General features: G+C 41.9%; 1 protein-coding gene across 5 annotated transcripts in view; it reads left to right on the forward strand.

The window, feature by feature from the left end:
* The window catches only part of DRC7 (dynein regulatory complex subunit 7), a 50,740-nt gene that overhangs the window by 5,592 nt on the left and 18,629 nt on the right, over window positions 1-26,519 (forward strand). For 4 of the 5 annotated variants that reach the window (XM_081963020.1, XM_081963021.1, XM_081963019.1 and 1 more), the window contains exons 3-9: window positions 5,473-5,652; window positions 10,387-10,561; window positions 13,983-14,108; window positions 15,279-15,473; window positions 19,896-20,054; window positions 20,710-20,928; window positions 25,660-25,788. In XM_081963020.1, coding sequence (XP_081819146.1) covers window positions 5,510-5,652; window positions 10,387-10,561; window positions 13,983-14,108; window positions 15,279-15,473; window positions 19,896-20,054; window positions 20,710-20,928; window positions 25,660-25,788 — 1,146 coding nt within the window. In that variant the 5' untranslated portion in view covers window positions 5,473-5,509. The remainder of the gene's footprint in view (window positions 1-5,472; window positions 5,653-10,386; window positions 10,562-13,982; window positions 14,109-15,278; window positions 15,474-19,895; window positions 20,055-20,709; window positions 20,929-25,659; window positions 25,789-26,519) is intronic. The other variant, XM_081963018.1, reaches the window with a different exon arrangement.

A 26,519-nucleotide genomic window follows, 5' to 3' on the forward strand; every position in this document is an offset into this window, starting at 1 on the left:
TCTCTGAAAGGATAATTGTTTTTTTTTTTTTTTTAAAAAAAACAAACCTCATTTTCTCTCTCTCTCTCTCTCTTTAGCCCATCATATTATTTCCTTAGCAGGGCTTAATGAAGGAACATAAACACAGTGGTGATTACGGATATCTAATCTTAAAATAATCTTCCGGAATAAACGGTCCGTATTTTCTACACAAATAATGCTAAATCAAGGATGAGTTTGAAGGCTTCTGGTCTCTTTCTTTCTATCTTCTCAGAAGAAGAGGGACAAAATCAGGAGGGAGGGAGGGAGGATTGGGGGGAACAGCTTGACCTGTTGGATAGTTGCCCGTCCTTATTTTATATATTTCTGCTTTGCTATTTACAAACCTCCTTGGGATTCCTTGTTTAAGAAGGACAGGGCGGAAGACGGGGGATGTGTGGAGATAGAGATAATGCAAAATATGCACGGTTATTCATCCTGATTTGTACTTAGGAAAAAAAAAACATATAGCTTCAAGGCTTGTCCACAACCGTTGTTGACAGACAGTGGAGCATTTCCTTCCATGAATGCATCTCAGAAGCTTTTGGGTAGTCAACTCTCATCCCATAGAGCTAAATTTTTAAAACACGTCCATTCACACCATATGTGAACAAGTGGGTTATGTTAAACCAGGGTTACAAGTTAGGGTTAAAGGTCAGGGGTGGGTTCCTGCCGGCATTACTGCCAGTTCGGTGCACAAAAAGTTTGTGCATGCGCATTAGCGGTTCACAAAAAGGCCTGCGCAAGCACACAACATTCGAAAAGGGGGGGAAGTAAATTTTTGCAATGAAGATTGCTCTGCGCATGCGCAGAATTGAAAATCAAGATGGCGGTGCCGCCGATAGAACCGGTTTGGGGTGTGTGTGTGTGTGTGTCCGGCCTAGTTACTACCTACTTGGCTGAACCGGTCCAAACCCACTTTTGTTACAGGTTGTCCTCAAGTTACCACCACCACAACCGAGCACAAAATTTCTGTTGCTAAGTGAGACAGTTGTTGAGTGAATTTTGCCCCATTTTACCTCCTTATATGCCACCGTTGTAAAGTGAATCACCGCAGTCCTTAAGTTAATCACACAGTTGCTAAGTGAATCCGGCTTCTCATGGACTTCGCTTCTCCAAAGGTTGCAAAAGCCGATCACGTGACCCCCAGACACTGCAATAACTATGAACCAGTTGCCAAGCGTGTGAATTTTGATCACATGACCACGGGGATGCTGTAATTGTGAAAAATGATCACTAGTGGCTTTTTTCAGTGCGGTAGTAACTTTGAACAGTCACTATGTCAGCGTTCCAATTATCATCCAAAATTAAATCAGAGTTCAAGGCATAGCTTTCATCAAAGTTCCAATTTAATAAGAGAGACATGTTGGTACAAACTGTGAAAACCCGAATCTGAAAGCTTCCTGGGTTTCCACCCAAGTCCATCACATGGTCCAATCTTCGTCTGCCACGCTGGCATTTCCACCCATCTAGTTCCAGTCAGGTGCAGAGGTGCGGAGACAAAAGATGACCTTGGGCGTCTAGAAAGGAATGTTTTATTTTGACAACAACACATTCTGCTTCTTACTATTCTCTCCCCGCCCCCAATTCCCCACTAATGAAACAGCATAGTAAAATAATAGAAAGTGTGGCAGGCCAAAGATCCTAAAAGGAATATGCCGGCAGGCCTGACAGGCGGCCTCCCCTCAGAAGAAAAACACTTTCTGAAAAAGGAATAACATAAAAGTTAACATAACATAATTAACCACCTCTCCCCCACCCCAGGGGGACCCTTTGGCTTATTGGGAACTGTTGTAAGTCAAGGACCACCTGTAGTTAGCCACATTTTAGTCTTGTTTATTGGCCAAAAAAGACCAGTCCGGGAGTTAGTTTATGGTCCGATGTGTCCTATGCCTCAGTGTACAGAATAAGAACAATTCGGTAGAAAAGGTAGTAGAAGAGACTTCAAATGATGAACAAGAAGATATCATAGAAGAAAGAGAGATTGAAAAAGAAAAATACTTAGATGATTTCACTGGGTTTTACGGTGGCTCACAAAAAGTAGACAAGGGGTCCCCCAAAAGGAAAGAATTAAACAAAGATGGAAATAGTGGGGAACGATGGGAAGAAAACCTGGGGAAAGTTACCAGAACAATAAAATTAAAATGGAGGGAAAAAGTGGGAAGAAAAAATACCGGAATTACAAAAATAAGGAAAAAAAGGAGCTAGGTGAACAGGTGGAAAAAAGAAAATATAAAAGAAGTGAAATCTCTGAGAGACCAAGAGACAATGGTTAGGAAACGAGGAAGGGAACGAAAAGGATTTACTAATAGAAAAAGTGGAATGTGTTAATATTCTTAATGGTATGTAGCTAATTACGATGTGAGGGAACTATATTACTATTATTAATTGTGGATCACTAACTAAGTGAAATGCTTACTATATAAAAATTACTTTTGAGGATATATGCTTATCTATAGTAAAATAGATGGAAATGAAATGATAAATGTGGTTAACTTTGGGGGCGATGATGATACTGTTTATGTATTAAGAGAAATTAAATTTAAGATGGAGGATCTGGAAATGAAATAACAAAGCTGAAATTGCAAATGGAAATATGATGTAAAATGAACTATGTACACGAGAAGATGCTAAGGGGAAAGCCCAGGCAACACTTTCTTTATAAAATAATTTATAAAGAAATAAAATAATAAAATATATAAATATATAAATATAAAATAAAATAAAAATTTCAAGGAGAAAAGCAACTTAGAACTGAGGAGAAACTTTCTGACAGTGAGAACAATTAATCAGTGGAACAGAAGTTGCCTCCAGAAGTTGTGAATGCCCCAACACTGGAAGTCTCTAAGAAGACGTTGGATAGCCATTTGTCTGAATGGTATAGGGTTTCCTGCCTAGGCAGGGGGTTGGACTAGAAGACCTCCAAGGTCCCTTCCAACTCTGCTATTCTTAAAGAGATGAGGATTTGAGAACATTGGCCATGAATGAAGTAGGTGTGTGTCTAGTCTAAGGAAAAGAAGGACCAGGGGAGACATGATAGCAGTCTTCCAATATCTCAAGGGTTGCCACGAAGAAGAGGGAGTCAAACTATTTATCAAAGCACCTGAGGATAGAACAAGAAGCATTGGGTGGAAACTAATCAAGGAGAGAAGCAACTTAGAACTGAGGAGAAATTTCCTGACAGTGAGAACAGTTAATCAGTGGAACAGCTTGCCTCCAGAAGTTGTGAATGCCCCAACACTGGAAGTCTTTCAGAAGATGTTGGATAGCCATTTTTCCGGAACGGTATAGGGTTTCCTGCCTAGGCAGGTTGTTGGACTAGAAGACCTCCAAGGTCACTTCCAACTCTGCTATTGTATTGTATTATTGTATTTGCAACAAAAAAAAAACTTGGTTTCCAAAAAAAAAAAAAAAGAATAAGAACAATTCATCAGTGGAACAATTTGCCTCCAGAGGTTGTGGATGCCCCATCACTGGAAGTCTTTAAGAAGAGATTGGACAGTCATTTGTCTGAAAGGTACAGGTTGTCCTCGATTCTTATGACCGTAATTGAGTCCCAGATTTCGATTGATAAGTGAGACAGTTGTTAAACGAGTTTTGTCCCATTTTACGACCTTACTTGTTATTAAGTGAATCACTGCAGTTAGTGACACGGTTGTTAAGGGAATCTGATTTCCCCATGGACTTCGCTTGTCAGAAGGTCATAAAAGAGGATCACCTGAGCCTGGAACATTGCAACGGTCATAAATATGAGTCAGTTGCCAAGCGTCTGAATTTTGACCACATGACCATGAGGATGCTACAGCAGTTGTAAGTGTGAAAAGCGGTCATAAGTCACCTTTTTCAGTGCTGTTGCAAGTTTGAACGGCCACTAAATGAACTGTTTTAAGTTGAGGACTACCAGTACATCTATTTTCTGTAGAATAGAATAGAATAGAATAGAATAGAATAGAATAGAATAGAATAGAATAGAATAGAATAGGAGTAGAGTAGAATGGAATGGAATGGAATGGAATGGAATAGAATAGAATAGAATAGAATAGAATAGAATAGAATAGAATAGAATAGAATAGAATAGAATAGAATAGAACAGAACAGAACAGAACAGAATAGAATAGAATAGAATAGCAATAAGAGTAAAGTAGAGTAGAATAGAATAGAACAGAACAGAATAGAATAGCAATAAGAGTAGAGTAGAGTAGAGTAGAGTAGAGTAGAGTAGAGTAGAATAGAATGGAATGGAATAGAATAGAATAGAATAGAATAGAATAGCAATAAGAGTAAAGTAGAGTAGAGTAGAATAGAACAGAACAGAATAGAATAGCAATAAGAGTAGAGTAGAGTAGAGTAGAGTAGAGTAGAGTAGAGTAGAATAGAATGGAATGGAATAGAATAGAATAGAATAGAATAGAATAGCAATAAGAGTAAAGTAGAGTAGAGTAGAATAGAACAGAACAGAATAGAATAGCAATAAGAGTAGAGTAGAGTAGAGTTGAATAGAATGGAATGAAATGGAATAGAATAGAATAGAATAGAATAGAATAAGAGAGAGTAGAGTAGAGTAGAATAGAATGGAACAGAACAGAAGAAAACAGAATAGAATAAAATAGCAATAAGAATAGAGTAGAGTAGAGTAGAGTAGAATAGAATAGAATAGAATAGAATAGAACAGAATAGCAATAAGAGTAGAGTAGAGTTGAATGGAATGGAATAGAATAGAATAGAATAGAATGGAACAGAACAGAAGAAAACAGAATAGAATAGAATAGAAAAGCAATAAGAATAGAATAGAATAAAATAGCAATAAGAATAGAGTAGAGTAGAGTAGAATAGAATAGAACAGAACAGAATAGCAATTAGAGTAGAATAATAATAATAGAATAGAACAGAATAGAATAGCAATAACAATAGCAATAAGAGTAGAGTAGAGTAGAATAAGGATAGGATAGGATAGGATAGGATAGGATAGGATTCGATAGGATGGGATAGAATAGAATAGAGCTGGAAGGGACCTTGGAGGACTTCTAGTCCAGCCCCTTCTCAAGCAGGAGACCCTATACCATTTCAGACAAGTGATTGTCCAATCTCTTCTTAAAAACCTTCAGTGATGGAGAGCCCATGACTTCACTGGTTAATTGTCCTCCCTCTTAGGAAGTTTCTCCTTAATTCCAGGTTGTTTCTCTCTTTGCTCAGTTTCCAACCATTGTTTCTTGTCCTGCCCTCCGGTGCTTTGGAGAATAGTTTTACCCCCCTCTTCATTGTGGCAGCCCCTCAAATATTGATGCCATACCATCAAATACCACACAGTCTCAAGAATTCTGGGAGTTGAAGTCGACAAATCATATAAGGGCCCTTGTTCCCTACACCTGACATATTGAAGAATATATCCAGAAGAGCGGGGGGCACCTTTTGTCCTGTAGGTCTCATTTTGCTTTCTATGACTTTGTCACCCAGGTTTTTTCAGACAGCCTGTGCTGTTGCGAGAAGCAAGATGCAGGGCCAAGAGGAAAAATCTGGATCTCCCCCAACGGGAGGCGAGAAAGACTTACGAAGCTCTTCGAAGCTCACTGAGGAAGTCCAAGATCTGGAAAAGCAGCTGTCACGGGTCAAAGTTCAGGTCCCTAAAGCTATATGGTAAACAATACCTAACTTACTTTTGGGCCACGAAAGTTACTTAGTGCATTGACCCACTTTCTGGGTCAATATGCACTTGAGTCTCCTAAATGGCCTGGAATTTCACAACGTGAAATTGATGATCCCATTGTGAAAATGGACACTGAAATTGATTAGCCCGTTAGGGAAATCTATGTTGAAATGTATTCACCCATGGTTAAAATCGACACAGAATTTGTGAAAATCTACATTGAAATGTATTAGTTTATTGGTGAAAATCCATGAGGTAGCACGGTGAGAAAATCCAGACAGAAATTTATTAACATGTTGAAAATATGCTAAATGGTTAACCACCTTGTACAAACATGGATAACTATTCAAATTAAAGTTGGGTGCAGTTACCGCCTGCCTCACTCACTTCTTTAGAACAACCTCAATTAATTAACTACCGGTAGTCCTTGATTTTCAACCATAACTGAGCCCAACGTTTCTGATGTTAAGCGAAACATTTGTTAAGTGAATCAGCACCATTTTACGACTTTTCTTGCCACAGTTGTTAAGCGAATCACTGCACTTGTTACAATTGTTAAGTGAATCTGGCTTCCACCTTTGACTTTGCTAAATAAGAAGGTCGCAAAAGGGGATCACGGGACACCTGGACACTGCAACTGTCATAACTACGAACCAGTCGCCAAGCGTGTGAATTTTGAGCACATGACCATGGGGATTCTGCAATAGCCATACTTGTGAAAAAGTGGTCATTAGCGTATTTTTCGGAGTATAAGACACACTTTTTCCCCTCAAAAAGAGACTGAAAATCTGGGTGTGTCTTATACACTGAATACAGCATTTTTTGCCTCCTGAAACCCTGAAATCCTTCACCAAAATGGCCGTGCAGAGGTTTTGGGAGCCTTGCAGAGTGCTCCCGGGGGCTGGAGAGGGCAGAAATGAGAGAAAAACGGGCCATATTTTCTGCCCCCCAGCCCCCAGCAGCACTCTATAAGCTTCCTAAAGGTTATCCATGCCCTTTTTGTGACAAAAAACGGGCCATTTTTTGCTCGTTTTTGGCCTCCCCACCCTCAGGAGCACTCTACAAACCTCCTAAGACAGGGGTGTCCAAACTTGGGAACTTTAAGACTTGTGGACTTCAACTCCCAGAATTCCCCAGCCTGGGGAATTCTGGGAGTTGAAGTCCACAAGTCTTAAAGTTCCCAAGTTTGGACACCCCTGTCCTAAGGACTATTCATGGCCCCTTTTTTAAAAAAATGAGCCCGTTTTCATGAAAAAAGGCCCATTTTTGGGAAGTTTGCAGAGTGCAAAAACTTTTTTTTTAAATTTTCCTCTTTAGAACCTTGCTGCGTCTTATACTCTGGTGCGTCTTATACTCCAAAAAACATGGTAGTTGCTTTTTTTTTTTAAAGTGCTGTTGTAACTTTGAACAATCACTGAGTGAATCGTTGTGTCAGGATTCCAAGTAACACCCCGTAACGCATTGGCATTGGGCCTAAAGGCCTGCCACGTTGTAAGTCAAGGACCACCCCGGGGTAGGTTCCTGCCAGCATTAGTGCTGGTTTGGTGCGCAAAAAAGCGTGATTTCGCATTTGCACCTAAAAAGGTCTGTGCATGTGCACAACGTTGGAAAAGGGGGAAAAATACATTTTTGCAATGAAGTTTGTTCTGCGCATGCCCAGAACCGAAAATCAAGAAGGTGCCACTGTCGATAGAACCGGTTCGGGGGCATAGCAGGCCAAGTTAACTACTTACTCAGCCGAACCGGTCTGAACCACTAGGAACTCATCTCTAGACTACCCATAGTTAGCTATATTTTAGCCTTGTTTATTGGCCAAAAAACCAATCCGGGAGTTAGTTTATGGTGTCGTGTGTCCTCTGTCTCAAGAATTTTAGTTCAGTTAACCATCAGAAGGCGTACTATGAAAATTAATTCCAGTTACCATATTTTCTCTAGGGTCAAATCCTTTGTATCTTTCTGGCTTTGCACACAACATAGCAATAAATATCAATTCCCCGGACATTTAATTTTGAGTTCAGAACTTGTTCACAGATATGACATAGCTGGATAATATGCTTTACTGCAGACAAGAATGAAACCATATCCATGCAAATTTGTATTTAATGCAGTACCCAGAAGTCAAACTTGTTCCAGTGGTACCTTGGTACTCAACTGTTTTGAAACTCATCCAATTTGGTACTCAGTGCATTTTGATACAAATATTTTGTCCCAGTACTTATTGTTTGTTTGGTACTCAACACACAAGCTAGAACTTGTCGGTGTAGGCTGCTTTGTGACTCCCTATATTATTCCTTTTGGGAAAAATTTGTTTGATACTCCTCATTTTTGGTACTCGCCGTGCCTCCCAGAACCAATGAGTATGAGGTACCACTGTAAATACCCAGTTTTGTGGACTGATCTTGTAACTAAAATTACTTATATATTTAATTCTTTGTCACCTGAACCTCCCCGTGGCACAAACACACTGTTGAAGACATTTTTTCCCCCTGCCAAATCTTCATTAGATTTCTTTCATCTCATCTCCAACCCATCCATCAGGCAGTTTTAATCTCATTGGTGTTAAAATAACACTTCTTATTCTCTTTCAATTATCTGGCCTGGCTCAACCGTAATTTTTTTCTTATTCCTCCTGACAGTTCTTTTAAATTTTTTAAATTTTTAAATTTTAAATTGTGTTTTACAATTGGGGTATTTTAATGGTGACTTTTAATTGTCCAATGTGATGTAATTTGTTACCTCCTCCGTGCATGTTATGTCCTGTATATATGTAGGTTTATGTGTTTGTATACATGTTTTATGTTTTATACTCCATTGTACGCCGCCCCGAGTCCTGTCTGGAAAGGGAGCGGCTAATAAATTTAAATTTATTATTATTATTAATTTATTATTATTAACACACCTGAGGCCAGCATCAAAGTAGATATTGAGTTTCAATTTTACCAAATTTGCAGCAGCACAGACAAACGATGCATCTCTCCAAATTTTTTCGACGTGCAAAACGATGCCATTCTTCTCAAAATTAGGAGTTAAAACTTGCACATGGATTCATCAGTGTTGCTCATGTGCAGCCATGCAACTATGGCAAACGTATGGCCCTGTAACATCTTCTCCCCCCCCCCCAAGTGAGACAGCCTGGGAATTGTGCTAAATTGCTTTTCCCTTTCTTCTGACCTCATTCCTGGCAGGCCCAAGGTGTGTGAAATCTCTGAAGTGTTATCACCTTTTAATTTGGGAAGCCAGGGCTACGTGGGAAGTGGGAACCAAAGCAATTGAGGCAGGAGGAGAGCAATGGAAACCTATCTCATGCCAGCTGTTTTCTGCTGACTCAAGGATGGTTGAAGGTTGTTTAAACACGATAGCAGGGGAAAGCGCTTAGCCGAAGTTCTCCGTTCTTATGCTGTAGGAACTTATTTTTCAAAAACTGTTATAAACTTCCGTGGAATTGCACCGTGATGGAACAGGCCTTGAACTATGGATGCTCAGAGAGAGTTCTGTTTCTAGCTTAAATAAAATAAAACAGATGTCACTTTTATCAGGAAGTTATTCTCTGAAAACTCAGCAAATTGCTAGGTATCAGTACAGGTAGTCCTCGACTTACGTTCACAATTGAGCCGAAAAATTATGTTGTTAAGGAAGGCATTCGATAACTGCATTTTGCCCCGTTTTATTATCTTTCTGGGATGCAGTGGCTCAGTGGCTAAGACGCTGAGCTTGTCGATCAGAAAGGTCGGCAGTTCGGCGGTTCGAATCCCTAGCGCCGCGTAACGGAGTGAGCTCCCGTTACTTGTCCCAGCTTCTGCCAACCTAGCAGTTCGAAAGCATGTAAAAAATGCAAGTAGAAAAAATAGGGACCGCCAAAAATAATGGACTGCACAGAAATGGTTAAATTAACTCTCAAACTGCAAGATAAAGAAGAAAAAGAATACTTACACAGTATGGGGCAAATGGTATCAGTGGTTAGAGAATAGAAATAAAGAATGAAAGTAGAATATTGATAAATGTAAACATTAGGTTATAGGAATTATAAATGTAAAGAGGAAGTTGCGAATGAAAAACGAATGGAACGTATGTAAGATGCTAAACAAAAGGGGATATAGTGATGTCTTAGGAATGGGAAGAATGGATGTTGAACTTGGTTTTTATGTTTTGTTTTGTAAAAAGCTTAACAAAAATTATGTATTAAAAAAAGAAAGAAAAATAGGGACCACCTTTGGTGGGAAGGAAACAGCGTCCCGTGCTCCTTCAGCATTTAGTCATGCCGGCCACATGACCACGGAGACGTCTTCGTACAGCGCTGGCTCTTCAGCTTTGAAACAGAGATGAGCACCGCCCCCTAGAGTCAGGAACAACTAGCACATATGTGCGAGGGGAACCTTTGCCTTTTATGATCTTTCTAGTTACAGTTGATAAGTGAATCATTGCAGTTGTTAAGTTGATCGCATGGTTGTTAAGTGAATCTTGCTTCCCCATGGACTTTGCTGGTCAGAAGGTCACAAAAGGTGATCACCTGACCCCGGGACACTTCAACCGTCATAAATATGAGTCAGTTGCCAAGCGCCTGAATTTTGATCGCATGACCAGGGGGATGCTGGAACAGTTGTACGTGTGATAAAACAGTCGTAAGTCACATTTTCAGCGCTGTTGTAACTTTGAATAATCACTAAATGAACTGTGGTAAGTGGAGAACTACCTGTGTTTCCTTCTTTGTCTTTCCTGCCACATAGTGAATTTGATTGGAGCAAGATTGACACAGCATACTTGCCCGAGTCATACAAAACCAACACACCCAAGGAGCAGTTGCTTCTGCAGGTGGCTGATAATTTTCATCGGCAGTACGCGCACCTCTGCCCAGACCGTGTGCCCCTCTTCCTTCACCCAATCAACGAATGCAACGTGGAGGTAAGTTGGGCAAAGAGCTCTAGAAAGGAACTTCCAATTGTCCCAAGAATCTATAAAGCCTTAGTAAGGCCACACTTAGAATATTGCACCCAGTTTTGGTCACCGGACTATAAAAAAGATGTTGAGACTCCAGAAAGAGTGCAGAGAAGGGCAACCAAGAGGATTAGGGGACTGGAGGATAAAACATACAATGAACGGTTGCAGGAACTGGGCATGGCTAATCTAGTGAAGAGAAGGACCAGGGGAGACAGGATAGCAGTCTTCCAATATTTGAGGGGCTGCCACAGAGAAGAGGGGTGTCAAGCTATTTTCCAAAGCACCCAAAGGCCAGAGAAGGAATAATGGATGGAAACTGAACAAGAACAGATTCAACCTGGAAATAAGGAGGGATTTCCTGACAGTGAGATCCATCAACCCATGGAACAGAAGTTGCCTTCGGAAGTTGTGGGAGCTTCATCACTGGAAGCTTTCAAGAAGAAACTGGTCTGCTATCGGTCAGAAATGGTGTATGGTCTGCTTATGCGAGGGATTGGACTAGACGACCTACAAAGTCCCTTCTAACTCTGTTAATCAGTGTATTAAATCTGGAAGCGGCAGTTTGATGAACAGGCTGAGAATGGTCTTCTAGAAATGATTATAATAAAGTAACACAGACCCTATGCCATTCTGGACAAATGGTTCTCCAACCATAAAAACCTCCAGTGATGGAGCAGAACTTCTAATCCACTAAATATATTTTTTTCTCACTGTTAGGAAATTTCTCCTTAGTTCTAGGTTGTGTCTTTCCTTGACGTCTGTGGAGATTCTCGGTCATCCAGTTTATTGTTGCTTCAAAGGTGTTCTTTTTTGTCTTCAAATGGCACCTGGGCTGTTTTATTTCTTGAGAAGGAAGAAGGAAACATTTTGCTTCTCATCCAAGAAGCTTCATCAGTTCTGATAGTGGAGGGATGGAAGGAGAGGTTCTGATAGGGTGGTGTGTGTGAGAGACAGAGAGGGAAGGAGAAATGGAAGGATTGTATTTCTTTGCACTCATATGGTCATTAGCACTCTCCCTGAGAGCTCTTGAAGTCACTTGGGGGTTTACCTGTGCCCTCAGGGTCACCTGAATTAGAGTGCAATTGCTGGTGGAATCTTCTTGGAACTGCTTCTTCTTCTAACTTCTTCAGCACCTATTATTCCATCGCCCTGCTAGGAGAACTAATAAAGCTTCTTGGATGAGAAGCAAAATGTTTTCTTCATAGAGTAGAATAGAATAGAGTAAAGTAGAGTAGAGTGGAATGGAATGGAGTAGAGTAGAGTAGATTATAATAGAGTAGAGTAGTGTAGAGTAGCTTAGAATACAATATAATAGAATAGAGAATAGTATAGTATGGTATGGTATGGTATGGTATGGTATGGCATGGCATGGCATAGCATGGCATGGCATGGCATGGCATATCATAGCATTGTCCAATCTCTTTACATCCTCAAGGAAAAAAAATCTGTCCAGTTGCCTTTTGAAGAAAGAAAAACAGCACATTTGAGTCTCTCCTTGATGTTTCCATCTGTTATTTCATGCCCTGCCTTCAGGTGTTTTGGAGAACAAGTTGACCCCCTCCTCTCTGTGGCAGCCCCTCAAATATTGGAAGATTGCTATCATGTCAGCCTAGTGTTACACTTGTGTGAAATCTCAGAGTAATTTCCAAGGAAAAGAAATGGCTATTCAACGGGTCGATGATGGCCAATTTTCCCTCTTTTGGCCAAAGCAGAAGTCGCATCTTACTTTTCTGTCCATAATTTGTCCTTACCACTCGTTTTCTTAGCGACCAATTCATGGTGTCCCCAGAAATATCTGGAAAGTATGGGAGGCACACCCATTTTGAAGGAAACCACTATACAATACCACATTTTAGCTATTTTCAAAGCTGTTACTTACTTCCCCATCTCTCTGTGACATCCTTTTCTTTCTTCTTTCTTCTTGATCAGCTTTTAACAAAATAGAGGGAAACAAACTTCCACGGCCACCTTGTTAAAAATGCAGAGGATTTTTAATGAAGCAAATCCAAGAACGAGATTTCCAGGAATTCTCAAAAGTGGTTTTCCGAGGAAAGTTTTTTCCAGAAAAATAGTGTGTTTATAATAAATACCACAATCTTTTGCTGCTTGTCCTCCACATCCTCACTTGTAAAGTTCTCTTTGATGTTGTTGTTTTTAAAAGCGGAACATTGTTTTATCTCTGAGAGGACAACTTTTATATTGGCTTATCTGTCGGCAAAGCGGGTGACCTCCCAGCTGCCAAATTATAATGGTGTAAAAGTTGCCCTCTGGCATTATCTGATCAGGATAAGCAGGCAATCTGTACATTCCTTCCTGGGATGAATGTCTGCATGTCATTTGTGAAATCTGCTCATCCTTTTTGCATGGAGAGAGCAAAGAGCAAACAGCAGCTGGCCAACCTCTTTTTAAAAATATAACTTTTACATATTGTGAGTTGTTTTTTTAAAATAAGCTCAATTATTTTGCAGAGTATCTAGAGTGTTATACTGACCTATAAAAACAGGAGATTTCCCCCTGAATTTGCTTATCGAGACACTTACAGGAAATTAACAAGTTGAAACAGACTTTTAAAAATCAGTTTTTTAAAAAATGCCAAAGCACGTGACCAGATTGTGAGATGATAAATGGTTAGTACAACCCATTTCGAAAAACCAAAGATTAAAAAACAACCCATTAATTTGACCAAACCTTTTTGTTCAGGGTTTGGTTGATATTTTGGAAGCATTTCTTTTTTTAGCCATGAAAATAGCCATTGTGTCATATCTGAGAATGTTTTATTTATACCTTTTGATGCATAATATGGAAATGCCAGCTAGAGCTTTGGCAACATTTTTTAAAAATGTTCTTCATCACAGCTTTATTATTTTTATAAATAACTCTAGGTGAAAACACACACAATGCTCCTTCTTCCTTCTATTTTCCTCACAGCCATAACCCTGTGAGGTGGGTTGGTCTGAGGGAGAAGGACTTGGCTCAAAGTCACCCATCTGGATTTCGTGCTTAAGGTGGGACTAGAACTCCCAATCTGGTAATTGGCACAAAGTCACCCAGCTGGATTTCATGCCTAAGAAAGGACTAGAAATCACAGTCTCCTGGTGATTGGCCCAAAGTCACCCAGCCAGCTTTCATGGCTAAGGCGGACTAGAACTCACTGTGTCCTGGTGATTGGGTCAAAATCCCCAAGCTGGCTTTCGCACGTAAGGATGTTCTAGAACTCACAATCCCTTGATTTCTCGCCTTCACCTCTAGATCAAATTGGCTTTCTGAGTTCAAATCTCAACCCCGTTGACATGGGATTATATTTCCGATGATGTTAGAGTCCCGATTGGTTGATTTACAGTTTGCTTTGTTTGTAAAAGTAACCCAATGCCTTTTTTGGTTGCAGAAATTCGTTAGCACAACCGTCCGGCCAACTCTGCTCCCTTACTCAGAATTATACAACTGGGATAGTGCCGCCCGTTTTGTGTCTGATTACCTCAACATGGAGCCTCTTCCTTCCCCACTAGCACCGGTAAGAAGTAGGACCTGCATGGGTGATCTGAAGACCCCATGGAGGAGTTGACGCAAAGAAGAACTCAAAGCCATGTAGATGACCTTCCTCTTCAGTGTATTCTAATTAAAGATCGGTTCCTACCGGTTTGGACCGGTTCAACCGAAGTGGTAGTAGCATGCCAGCCTGAGTCACAGAATAGGCAGCGACCTAGGCTGGCCACGCCCCCGAATTGGTTCCCCGGTTGCCACTGCTGTCATCTTTTTGGGGAGTTCTGCAGACGCACGAGCGAACCAGCAGTAAGACCAGCCAGAACCCACCCCTGGTCCTAACCCCCTGGTCTAAGGCCCTTCACACATACTAGCATAAATACAGTGCCTCATTGGAAGATCTGAAAGACCAGGATAAGGACATTGTCTTGGAGAAGGTCCATCTATGGGGTGGCTACAAATTGCCACCCAATTCATGTCCCAAAGGTGCTTTTTTTAAGAGGGAAACTGGACTTTCTTGGTTTTTCTCTGAAGACGTTTCCCTTCTCAGCTGCTTCTTGAATGAGAAAGGGAAGTGTCTTCAAAGAAGAATAAAAAGATGTCCAGGTGTCTCTTGAAAAAGCACCTTTGGGACAACCATGACCTGGATGGCTGAGGACCTCCATAGACACTGAATTCATGGCATATAATCAATCGATCGATCAGTTAAGTTTATTAACTGAAATATTTTGTACACTTGCGTGTTTATTTTTTGTTGTACATCTCATGAACTAAAGTTGTAGATTTATTGAACTAAATAAACCATGAGTGGCATATCAAAATATTTATTGAAGCATGGAGCTCTAAAACATTCACAGTGAAACCAGTAGTAATCAATAATAAAAATTGACAATACAGAGAACTAAAATTGAATAGAATAGAATTCTTTATTGGCCAAGTGTGATTGGACACACAAGGAATTTGTCTTTGGCGCATATGCTCTCGTAAAACGAAAAGAAAAAAAGAGGGGAGGAAATACATTCATCAAGAATCATAAGATCCTAATGATAGTCATAGGTTACTAAGAAGCAATTAAATTACATTCTGAGTTGATGACGTTTTTGATGTTAGGTGTCTATTTTAAGTCTTGAGATGTGGTAGAACATAGAAACTTGAAGGTCTAATCACAGCAGGTTGAAGGATGTGTGTCTTCTCTCTCCAGCCCTGCTACCTATGTTCACCAACAACCATCTTGAGGTACCAGCGAGGAAATTGCTTTGATTTTAGCGTCCTTTTATGCTCTCTGCTAATTGGAGCGGGCTATGATGCCTACTGCGTGAACGGCTATGCCACCAAGGACATCTGCATGATGGACGAGTCCAAGGAAGAGTGCCCACTCTTAGTGAAGCCGGAAGAGGTGAGAATGGGACTGGAGTGGGATCCAGAGGCAGTTTGGCCTACTGGTTAATGCGCCAAGCTAGAAACCAGGGGATGGTCAGTATTAGTCCTGCCTTAGGCACGAATGCAAACTGGGTGACTTTGGGCCGATCACCAGGAGACTGTAAGTTCTAGTCCCACTTTAGGCATGAAAGCCAGCTGGGTGACTTTGGGCCAATCATCAGGAGACAGTGAGTTCTAGTCTCACTTTAGGCATGAAAGCCAGCTGGGTGAGTTTGGGCCGATCACTAGGAGACAGTGAGTTCTAGTCCTACCTTAGGCATGAAAACCAGCTGGGTGACTTTGGGCCGATCATCAGGAGACAGTGAGTTCTAGTCCCACTTTAGGCATGAAAGCCAGCTGGGTGAGTTTGGGCCGATCACCAGGAGACTGTAAGTTCTAGTCCCACTTTAGGCATGAAAGCCAGCTGGGTGACTTTGGGCCAATCATCAGGAGACAGTGAGTTCTAGTCTCACTTTAGGCATGAAAGCCAGCTGGGTGACTTTGGGATGATCATCAGGAGACAGTGAGTTCTAGTCCCATTTTAGGCATGGAAGCCAGCTGGGTGACTTTGGGCCGATCACCAGGAGATAGTGAGTTCTAGTCCCACCTTAGGCATGAAAGCCAGCTGGGTGACTTTGGGCCAATCATCAGGAGACAGTGAGTTCTAGTCCCACCTTAGGCATGAAAACCAGCTGGGTGACTTTGGGCCAATCATCAGGAGACAGTGAGTTCTAGTCCCATTTTAGGCATGGAAGCCGGCTGGGTGACTTTGGGCCAATCATCAGGAGACAGTGAGTTCTAGTCCCACCTTAGGTATGAAAACCAGCTGGGTGACTTTGGGCCAATCATCAGGAGACAGTGAGTTCTAGTCCCATTTTAGGCATGGAAGCCGGCTGGGTGACTTTGGGCCGATCACCAGGAGATAGTGAGTTCTAGTCCCACCTTAGGCATGAAAGCCAGCTGGGTGACTTTGGGCCAATCATCAGGAGACAGTGAGTTCTAGTCCCACCTTAGGCATGAAAACCAGCTGGGTGACTTTGGGCCAATCATCAGGAGACAGTGAGTTCTAGTCCCATTTTAGGCATGAAAGCCAGCTGGGTGACTTTGGGCCAATCATCCGGAGACAGTGAGTTCTAGTCCCACCTTAGGCATGAAAACCAGCTGGGTGACTTTGGGCCAATCATCAGGAGACAGTGAGTTCTAGTCCCATTTTAGGCATGGAAGCCGGCTGGGTGACTTTGGGCCGATCACCAGGAGATAGTGAGTTCTAGTCCCACCTTAGGCATGAAAGCCAGCTGGGTGACTTTGGGCCGATCACCAGGAGACTGTGAGTTCTAGTCCCACTTTAGGCATGAAAGCCGGCTGGGTGAGTTTGGGCCAGTTCCTCTCTCTCAGTCCAACTCACCTCGCAGGGTTGTTGTTGTGGGGAAAATAAGAGGAAGAAGGAATATTTGGTAGGTTTGCGGCCTTGACTTACTTATGAGAAAAAAAGAAAGGGATTAATAAAATCTAACAAATGGAAATAAAAGAAATAATTGGGGGATGCTAGAAAGATAGAAGAGGAGAAATAATGAGTGGAGAGTGAAGTCTGACTTTGTACTTTGGTTTTAAATCTCCCCAAAATCCGGAGAAGTCCAGTAGCCTCTTTTCGGTCACCTGATCCCCTTTTGCGACCTTCTGATAAGCAAAATCCAGATTCACTTAACCACCGGTTTGGCAGCTTACTAACTGCAGTGTTTCGCTTAACAACCGTGGCAAGAAAGGCCGTACAGTGGGCAAAACTCAACCACCGTCTTGCTTAGCAACGGAAACTTGGGGTTCAGTTGCAGTCTTAAAGTGGTGGGCTCCCTGTACTTCGTCCTGGGTTCGAATCCTGATTACAACCTTGTGATTTCAACCTTGTGATTTCAACCTTGTGATTTCAAATCTGCAGCTCACCAAAACTTCTGTTTTTTCCAGGGATTGCTTTGTTGGGAAGGGGTCCTACTAGACCCCTGATGACGAACCTATGGCATGGCTGCCACAGGTGGCACGCGGAGCCCTCTCTCTGGGCACGCAAGCCGTCTCCCCAGTTCAGCTCCACCGCATATGTGTGTGCGCCTGCCACCAGCCAGCTGATTTTTCGGTCTCTGCCGTGCAGGGCACATGCGGGAGACATGTGCGCATACACAGGGGGTGGAGCACACGCTGGGGGTCACGCATGTATGTGCGGAGGCAGGGGGACTGTGGGGAGTCGCATATTCCTGTGCAGGGGATAGGATGCATGCAGGGGGGTTGCACACACATGCATGGGGGCCCACGGGGGGGGGGTGTCATGCGTGCAGTTCATTATGGGTGCACACACATCAGGGGTGGGTTCCTGCTAGTTCTAACCTCTCCTATAGAAGAGGTTCCGCAAATCTACAGTGCCATTTAGAACCAGTTCCAGCTCCCTCCCCCCGCCCGTCCGCACATCATCAAGATGAAGAGCGAGAGGAGGAATTCTGGGAGTTGAAGTCCACAAGTCTTAAAGCTGTCAATTTTGAACACCCCTGGGGTTTTTTTTTCTAAAGGATTAGGGGTGCGAGAGTCTTGTAACTTGACAGTTTTAAGACTTGCACACTTCAATGCCAGAGTTCCTGAGCCAACATGACTGGAGGAGGAATTCTGGGAGTTGAAGTCCACAAGTCTTAAAGCTATCAAGTTTGAACACCTCTGGGTTTTTTTTTTCTAAAGGGTTAGGGGTGCAAGGGTCTTGTAACTTGACAGCTTTAAGACTTGCTTGCTTCAAATGCCAGACATCCTGAGCCAACATTTTGGTTGCTAAGCAAGAGCGTTGTTAAGTGAGTTTCACCACATTTTACAAGTTGCCCACGCCCACCCAGTCACATGGCAGTCAAGCCACTCCCACAAAGCAGGCCACACCTACAGAAGAGGTTCTAAAAAAAATTGAAACCCACCGCTGACACACATGCACACTTTCAGCATGCAACAACAAAAAGATTAGCCATCACTGTACTAGACTCCACCTGTTTTGGGGCTACAATTGTTTAATGTGACTCTGTTAGAATTATTACTGACACACACACACACCCCTGTTGCCAGGCCTGGAAGTGCAGCAAAAGTGCAATGGGTTCAACTTCATTTAGAAATCACAGAAAAACCCACAGAATACCCCATCCTCCAAAGAACCCCAAATGAAACAGGAACTCCCAGCTCTGCGTGCGAGTTCTGCATTATTCCCCAGCCCACAGCCCCAGACTTCCTTTCTTCAAAAGTTCATTTCCAGGCCCTCCCTCATCCCCCATCCTCACAAGTCCATTTGTGACATTGGCATCCACTGCCTGCCAAGCCCCCGAGAGGGCAGCATCGTTTCAATTTGCAGAATGGAAAAGAAAGGCAGCTTTTCTTTCCAAAGGGCCCATTGTGGTTGAATAGTGTCACTGAGGATATTTTATAGTAATTTTTTTTATTGTTGTATAATTTAGATAATGCTTTCTATTGTTTTGATACAGTGGTCTTTGATTAATACAATGTGATGGAATTGATTCATATGATCAGTTAATTCAAGGTTATTAACACTTTAATTTTAGATAACATATAACAGTGTTTCTCAACTTTGACAGGTTGACGATGTTTAGACTTCAATTTGTCAAGTTTGAGAAGCAGTGACTTAGACTATTGAGAAAGGAAGGAAGAGAGAAGGAAAGAAAGAGAGAAGGAAAGAGAGAGAGAGAAAGAAAAAAAGAAAGAAAAAGAAAGAAAGCAGGAGTACAGACAGAAGGAAGGAAGGGAGATGAGAGGGAAGGAAGGAGAGAAAGAAAGAGAAAGAAAGAAAGAAAAAGAAGGAAAGAAGGAATGTGGGTGGGAGGGAGGGAGGAAGGAAAGAAGGGAGGGAGGGAGGGAGGAAAGAAAGAAAGAAAGAAGAAAGAAGGAAGGAAGGAATTATTGCTGGAAACTAGCAAAACATTTAGTGAATTGAGGTCACATGACCACAGAACCCCATCCATGGATCATGAAGCTGGCCTGCCTAACATATGGTCACATGTCTGTGGGGAGGCGGCTTAACCATTTACAACAGCTGGGCATGTTTTATGGGTCATAAAGCGCCCATTACCTGGCCAATGTAACTGTGAAAATGTCTGGTTGTTAAGTGAGGACTACTTGTACAAATGTAGGGAAAAAAACAAATCAACACAATGACCAAGTCCAAGAGATTTGGCCAATCCCCCACTGCTGTCTCTGAGATGATGGCCAGGAACAGAATATGCCACAATCCTTCATTTTGCATCATTAAAAACATTTGGGCTTCACCAACTTGACCAAAAGCAGACGTGTGTGTGTGTGTGTGTGTGTGTGTGTGTGTGTGTGAATAATTTCCAAAGATTGGATTAAAAACTGGGATTGTTGTTGGCCACAGGTCCAAGTCGAAGCGAAGAAGGAGAAGGCAAAGAAATACGCCATCAAGCCCCCGCGTGACCTGCGGAGCAAGTTTCAGTTACGTGAGGAAGAGAAGCAGCGGAATAAAGAACAGGCTGCGGAGGACAAGAAACGAAAGGAGGAGGAAGAGAAGAAAGCCGTATGTAGTTCAGAAGAGACTTGTGGGTCTGGGGTGGCTGACTTGAGCGTTGTGGGAAGGCATCAAGAGATCAAGAGACAGGTGACAGCTCGGCCCTGAAGAAACGGGGTTAAAAGCGTTGCAGATCCCTCCCTCCCTCTCCCTCCTCCCTTCTCTCTCCACAATATAAAAAAAAAGATGTTGAGACTCTAGAAAGAGTGCAGAGAAGAGCAACCAGGGTGATTAGGGGGCTGGAGATTAAAACATACGATGAACGGTTGCAGGAACTGGGCATGGCTGGTCTAGTGAAGAGAAGGACCAGGGGAGACAGGAGAGCACCTTCCAATACTTGAGGGGCTGCCAGAGAGAGGAGGGGAGTCAAGCTATTTTACAAAGCACCTGAAGGCCAGACAAGGAATAATGGATGGAAACTGACCAAGGAGAGATTCAACCTGGAAATAAGGAGGAACTTTCTGACAGTGAATCAACCGATGGAAAGAAGTTGTCTTTGGAAGTTAGGGGAGCTTCATCACTGGAGACTTTCAAGAAGAGACTGGACTGCCATTGGTCAGAAATGGTGCAGGGTCTCCTGCTTGGGAAGGGGGTTGGAATAGATGACTTACAAGGCCCTTTCCAATTCCGTTAATCCGTTCTGTTCTCTCTCTTTCTGCTGCAGCTGGAGGAGAAGCCAATACCGGACCGTCTGCAGGGTCTGCGTGTCCATGCCTGGGTACTCGTTCTCTCCGGCAAGCGGGAAGTGCCCGAAAGTTTTTTCATCGACCCATTTACTGGAAAAAGCTACAGCACTATTGATGATCACTTCCTGGGCATCGAGAGTCTGTGGAACCATCGGAATTATTGGATCAACATGCAGGACTGCTGGAATGGTTGCAGGGTAAGAGTTTATCTGGGCCTTCCTACTCAGAGGAATCTCAACTTTCTTCTTTAATTCCAAGCCATAAATTAGAACCCAAAACTCGGAGCCCTAAAGGCTGAAAGGGACCTTGGAGGTCTTCTGGTCCAACTCAAGGCAGGAGACAGTCCGAAGAATAATTTGGCATTCCAACTTGAACTGGGGTTGTGCAAGAATAAATAAAAATCACATCCAGACAGCTGTGACGAAAGGAGAAATATTTACTCCCTAAAGCAAAGAGTTTGCTTTGCAGAGAAAATGGGCACAGGGTTATTGTTTTATAGGGGAGCTTGTCTTATTTGTGGAAGTGTGTGCATTGCTGATTCTAGGATGAAACTTGAGGGGGGTCCTGGGTACATGCAGGCCCCCAGAGAAGGGGGTTGATTAAATCAAGTGATGTGGGTCGGGTCTCTTTGTTTGAACTGTGAGCATTATAATTACGTTTAGCTAAAGGTAAAGGTTCCCCTCGCACATGCGTCCTAGTCGTTCCCGACTCTAGGGGGCAGTGCTCATCTCCGTTTCAAAGCCAAAGAACCAGCGCTGTCCGAAGACGTCTCCGTAGTCATGTGGCCGGCATGACTAAATGCCAAAGGCGCATGGAACACTGTTACCTTCCCTCCAAAGGTGGTCCCTATTTTTCTACTTGTATTTTTTTACGTGCTTTCGAACTGCTAGGTTGGCAGAAGCTGGGACAAGTAACGGGAGCTCACTCCTTTACACGGCACTAGGGATTCGAACCGCTGAACTGCCAACCTTTCTGATCGACAAGCTCAGCAGCCACTGAGCCACCCTACATAATTGCATTTACATTGTGTTAATTGTGCGTTTGCTTCTGTGTATTTGCAATTTAAAATAAGTGTTTAATTAATTCTAATGTTTGTGTAATTTTAAAGGATTTTGGAGGCTGCAAATGAGCAACTTTGTAGAGACCTGAGTCAGTTAACGTAAGATTCCTGATACAATATTTCTAACACAGTTTATAATGTTTATAAATTCTTCTCACAAGACCATTCTGGACAAATGGTTGTCCAGTTTTTCTGGAAGCCCTCCATTGATGGAAGAGCTACAACTTCTGGAGGCAACTTCTGTTCAACTGATTAATTGTTTTCACTGTCAGGAAATTCCTCCTTAGTTCCAGGAAGGCTCTCTTCTTGATGAGCTTCTACACGTTATTTCTTGTCCTGCCCGTTAACAATTAATTAATCATTTTATTATTAATGTAATAATTAGATTAACAATTGCATAATTTGATGGCATTAATATAGTGATATTATTGAAAATGACAGTTGCAGCAATAAAAACTAATGCAAACTGAAAAATTAAAAGGTAGAAAGTGGAGAACAGAAAGAAAATAGAGAAAGAGAAGAGAAAGGAAAAATAAGAATATATTTCTTCTTGTGCCATATCCATCATCGGACATTGGCGATCATGTTGGCAATCTATTTTTATCAACAGCCGCATGAAAATGTGCTGTTGAGTTTTGTCCAAAACAGTCTCTTAGATTTTGAAGCCACGATGTTCTTCTTCTACCTGGACCTCATTGGCCTTCGATCTTTCCCTGGAGGATTAAGTAAAGTAAAGAATATAATAAAGAAAAGAAATAGTAACTTCCCTTTCATCCCAACAAGCATAAATAATTTTTGTAATTTGTCACATTTTCTTAAAATACAAACATATGATCTGTCCTTCCCATATCTCATCTCTTATCTATAAACAAATCCATAAAATACAATCATTTCATTCCTGGTGTCAGCTGAAGTCCATGAAGAATTATCAAGGATAACAATATACTTTATCCAGGTCACTCTCTTGACTTCTTATTTGCATATCAATTATTGAGATAGCAGACAGTTTCTTTTGTATGTCTATTTTACAGTAAATCTTTTTCTATGTCAGTGTATGTAGCGTGTCATTTCTAAATCTATTTTCAAGTCGGTCTTGAACTTGTCAGATAAAACTTGTTCCTCTTCCATAATATTTTTTAAACATAGTGCATCTACCAAAACAGACACTATTAAAATTAACCCCTGGGTCCATTTTTCAACAATGCCATTTAATATGTCCAATGTTAAAATATTTTGCTTCATTCTGTAATTGTAATTTGAGTTTGAATAGTCTTTTGAAATTATAATCTTTAGTTCCCGCTAGCGCCCAATTTTTAAAATCTTATTCTGCTATTCTTTTTTTTACAAAATTCTGAAGGAGAGCAACTTGCAAGGAAAAATTCTTTATAAATAATTCCAAAATCGTATTCCATATTTATCTGGATCCTTAGTCCGTTTGTAATTTTCTAAAATCAAACTTTTAATCACCTTTGTGCCATTTATTGCAGAATTCTTTTATTAAGTTCTTAAATTTGTAGTTAAAACTTTCTTTGGCTAAGGATTGAAGGGAATTCATCCAGTGCTGTAATATCTTTTGATCCAGTGGTTCCTGATAGCTGCAAAGCACTTAATAAGGTAATTCCCAAAGTAAATGGAAAAGGGAGTAAGCAGATGTAATTTCCTTTCAACACCACCAACCATGTTTTGAACAAGCTGCATTTTCACTCATCTCCCAAAGCATTAACACCCCCCCCCCCCCAAGAAATCGATAAAGGAGAATAAATGTGGCTCAGGGGTCCTTGATGCTCACTGAACTTGGAGAAAACCAATGACCCCTCCACCCTCCAGAGACCATTGGGTTACAGTCTCTTCATGAAGAACAACTGTCTGGAGTACTTGTGTGCCATCTCAAGTCCTCTCTTTGTCTGGAGAGCAAGTCCCAAAGAGCTCATCTACTCACCAGCTTCTCATTCTACCATAGTTGGCTTTGCTTTTTTTTCATGGAGCTATCTTCAATTTGTCATTTCTTCCCCATAAATCTCAAACCTCCACATTTACAATATTGCATCTAGGTTTGGTCACCACAATATTAAAAAGATGTTGAGACGCTGGAAAGAGTGCAGAGAAGAGCAGCCAAGATATTTAGGGACCGGTGGCTAAAACATACGAAAAATGCTTACAGGAATTGGGTATGTCTAAGTCTAGTGAAGGAAGGAACATGGTGGCTCAGTGGCTAAGATGCTGAGCTTGTCGATCAGAAAGGTCGGCAGTTCGGTGGTTCGAATCACTATCGCCGCATAACGGAGTGAGCTCCCATTATTTTTCCCAGCTTCTGCCAACCTAGCAGTTCGAAAGCATGTAAAAATGCAAGGAAAAAAATAGGAACTACTTTTGGCGGGAAGGTAACAGCGATCTGTGCGCCTTCAGCATTTAGTCATGCCGGCCACATGACCATGGAGACGTCTTTGGACAGCACTGGCTCTTCGGCTTTGAAACGGAAATGCGCACTGCCCCCTAGAGTCTGGAATGAATGCATATGTGCGAGGGGAACCTTTACCTTTACCTTTAGTCTAGTGAAAAGAAGGACTTAGGAGAGACATGATAGCAGGAGAAACTTCCTAAGAGTGAGGAGAGTTAACCAGAGCAACAGCTTGCCTTCAGACGTTGTAGGTGCTTCATCCCTGGAGGTTTTTAAGAAGAGACTGGACAGTCACTTGTCTGAAATAGTATAGATTCTCCTGCTTGACCAAGGGTTGGGCTAGAAGACCTCCAAGGCCCCTTCCATCTCTATTCTGATTGGTTGATTGCTGCAGAACCTTGTGGTTTCAAGCTGAATGACAGAATGACAGAATAATGGAAGGGACTTTGGAGGTCTTCTAGTCCAACCCCCTGCTCAAGCTGGAGACCCTAGACCATTTCAAGTGACTATCCAGCCTCTTCTTAAAAACCTCAAGTGATGAAGCATCCACAACTTCATGGGTGTTTCATCACTGGAGCTCACAAGCTCAGGTTTCAAAGAAGCCTCCCACCCCCCTCTAGATATTTCTGCTAAATTGTTTAGATAGGTGTGGGTGGGCTGCACCAAGGGGAGGCTCATCCACGTTTCATGGTACATATATTGTGCATTGACAATAAAGGCATGATTAGATCAAGTCTATCACATAGGGGAGACATGATAGCAGTCTTCCAATATCTCAGAGGCTGCCCCAAAGAAGAGGGAGTCAAACCTCCAAGGCACTTGAGGGTAGAACAAAGAAGCAATGGGTGGAAACTAATCAAGGAGAGAAGGAACTTAGAACTGAGGAGAAATTTCCTGACAGTTAGAACAATTAATCAGTGGAACAGAAGTTGCCTCCAGAAGTTGTGAAAGCCCCAACACTGGAAGTCTTTAAGAAGATGTCGGATAGCCATTTGTCTGAAACGGTATAGGGTTTCCTGCCTAGGCAGGGGTTTGGACTAGAAGACCTCCAAGATCCCTTCCAACTCTGTTATTCTATTCTATTCTATTCTATTCTATTCTATTCTATTCTATTCTATTCTATTCTATTCTATTCTATTCTATTCTATTCTTTACTCTATTCTATTCTACTCTTATTCTACTTTATTATAGGATAGAACTTTTGTAATTAAGACATGAGCAAAGTTACTACTTTTCAACTTCTTGTTCCCATTCTACTGAAAAGCTACTCCAGGTGTTCTGTTGAAAAGGACAGAGCCCAGGGGAGTTGGGAGCTGACCCCTGCAGACCCCAATTTAACGTCAATAACTTTTTGGACGAGGGCAGAAATCCTGCCTTTTAACGACCTTAAGGGGCGAGCTGCTCAGGTGATGTTGGTCTGGACCGAACTATTTCTTGTAGAGAATTCACTGGAAACTGTTTTCCGTCTAGGATCTCCAGTTTGATCTCGGGGACCCTGTGCGATGGGAATTCATGCTCCCCAGCAGCGACAAACCTTTCTTGTCCCTGCCAGAATTGGAGGAGGAGGAAGATCTGGGTGAAGATGAAGTAGAAGATTTGGTAAGGTCTGGGACGACCAAACGTGACTCCCGATACTAATGGTTTGGCTGCTGAGTTAGTGCAATCCACCTATCCAGAACAGAGCTGGAAGGGACCTTGGAGGTCTTCTAGTCCACCCCCTCTGCTCAAGCAGAAGACCACATTTGAGACAAGCGGCTGTCCAGTCGCTTCTTTAAAACGTCCAGTCATATCCTGGACTGTGCAGAAATGGACAGACTTAGAAGATTGAACAGAAAGAAGATACAGAATACTAACCAAACATGGAATTTATTTTATCGATGGCTGGGTGGGCGGGGGGGGGGAGGGTAAAGATTAGGAATATAATTTGTATTCTTAAGCAAACCAAACAACCCAGACAGCCTGAAGTTTATTAAGCACTAATTAAATGTAATAGTAGAAAATTAATAAACCTTTATTTTTTTAAAAAAAACCTCCAGTGATGAAACACCCACAATTTCTGTTTTTTAATCAAAAAGTTTTTCATTAAACATAAATTAAAACATTAGAACACAGTGTAAATCCTCCTGGCAGAATCTATGCCATCCATGCTAAGATATTCAGTTATACATTGCAGCCACCCTGTTTTTTATTTTATTTTTACATTTGATCCCTATCATATTTACAAAAAGGAAAAAAAGTAACCTAGTTCCAGCCATGTTGGTTTGTATTTATCTCGTACATTCTCACATTTATCATTTCCTACATAATTCTAGTCTCCATTCTATGAATCT

The sequence above is a fragment of the Natrix helvetica genome (assembly GCF_964273705.1).
Source record: "Natrix helvetica genome assembly, chromosome: 10".
Classification (NCBI taxonomy): Eukaryota; Metazoa; Chordata; class Lepidosauria; order Squamata; family Natricidae; genus Natrix; species Natrix helvetica.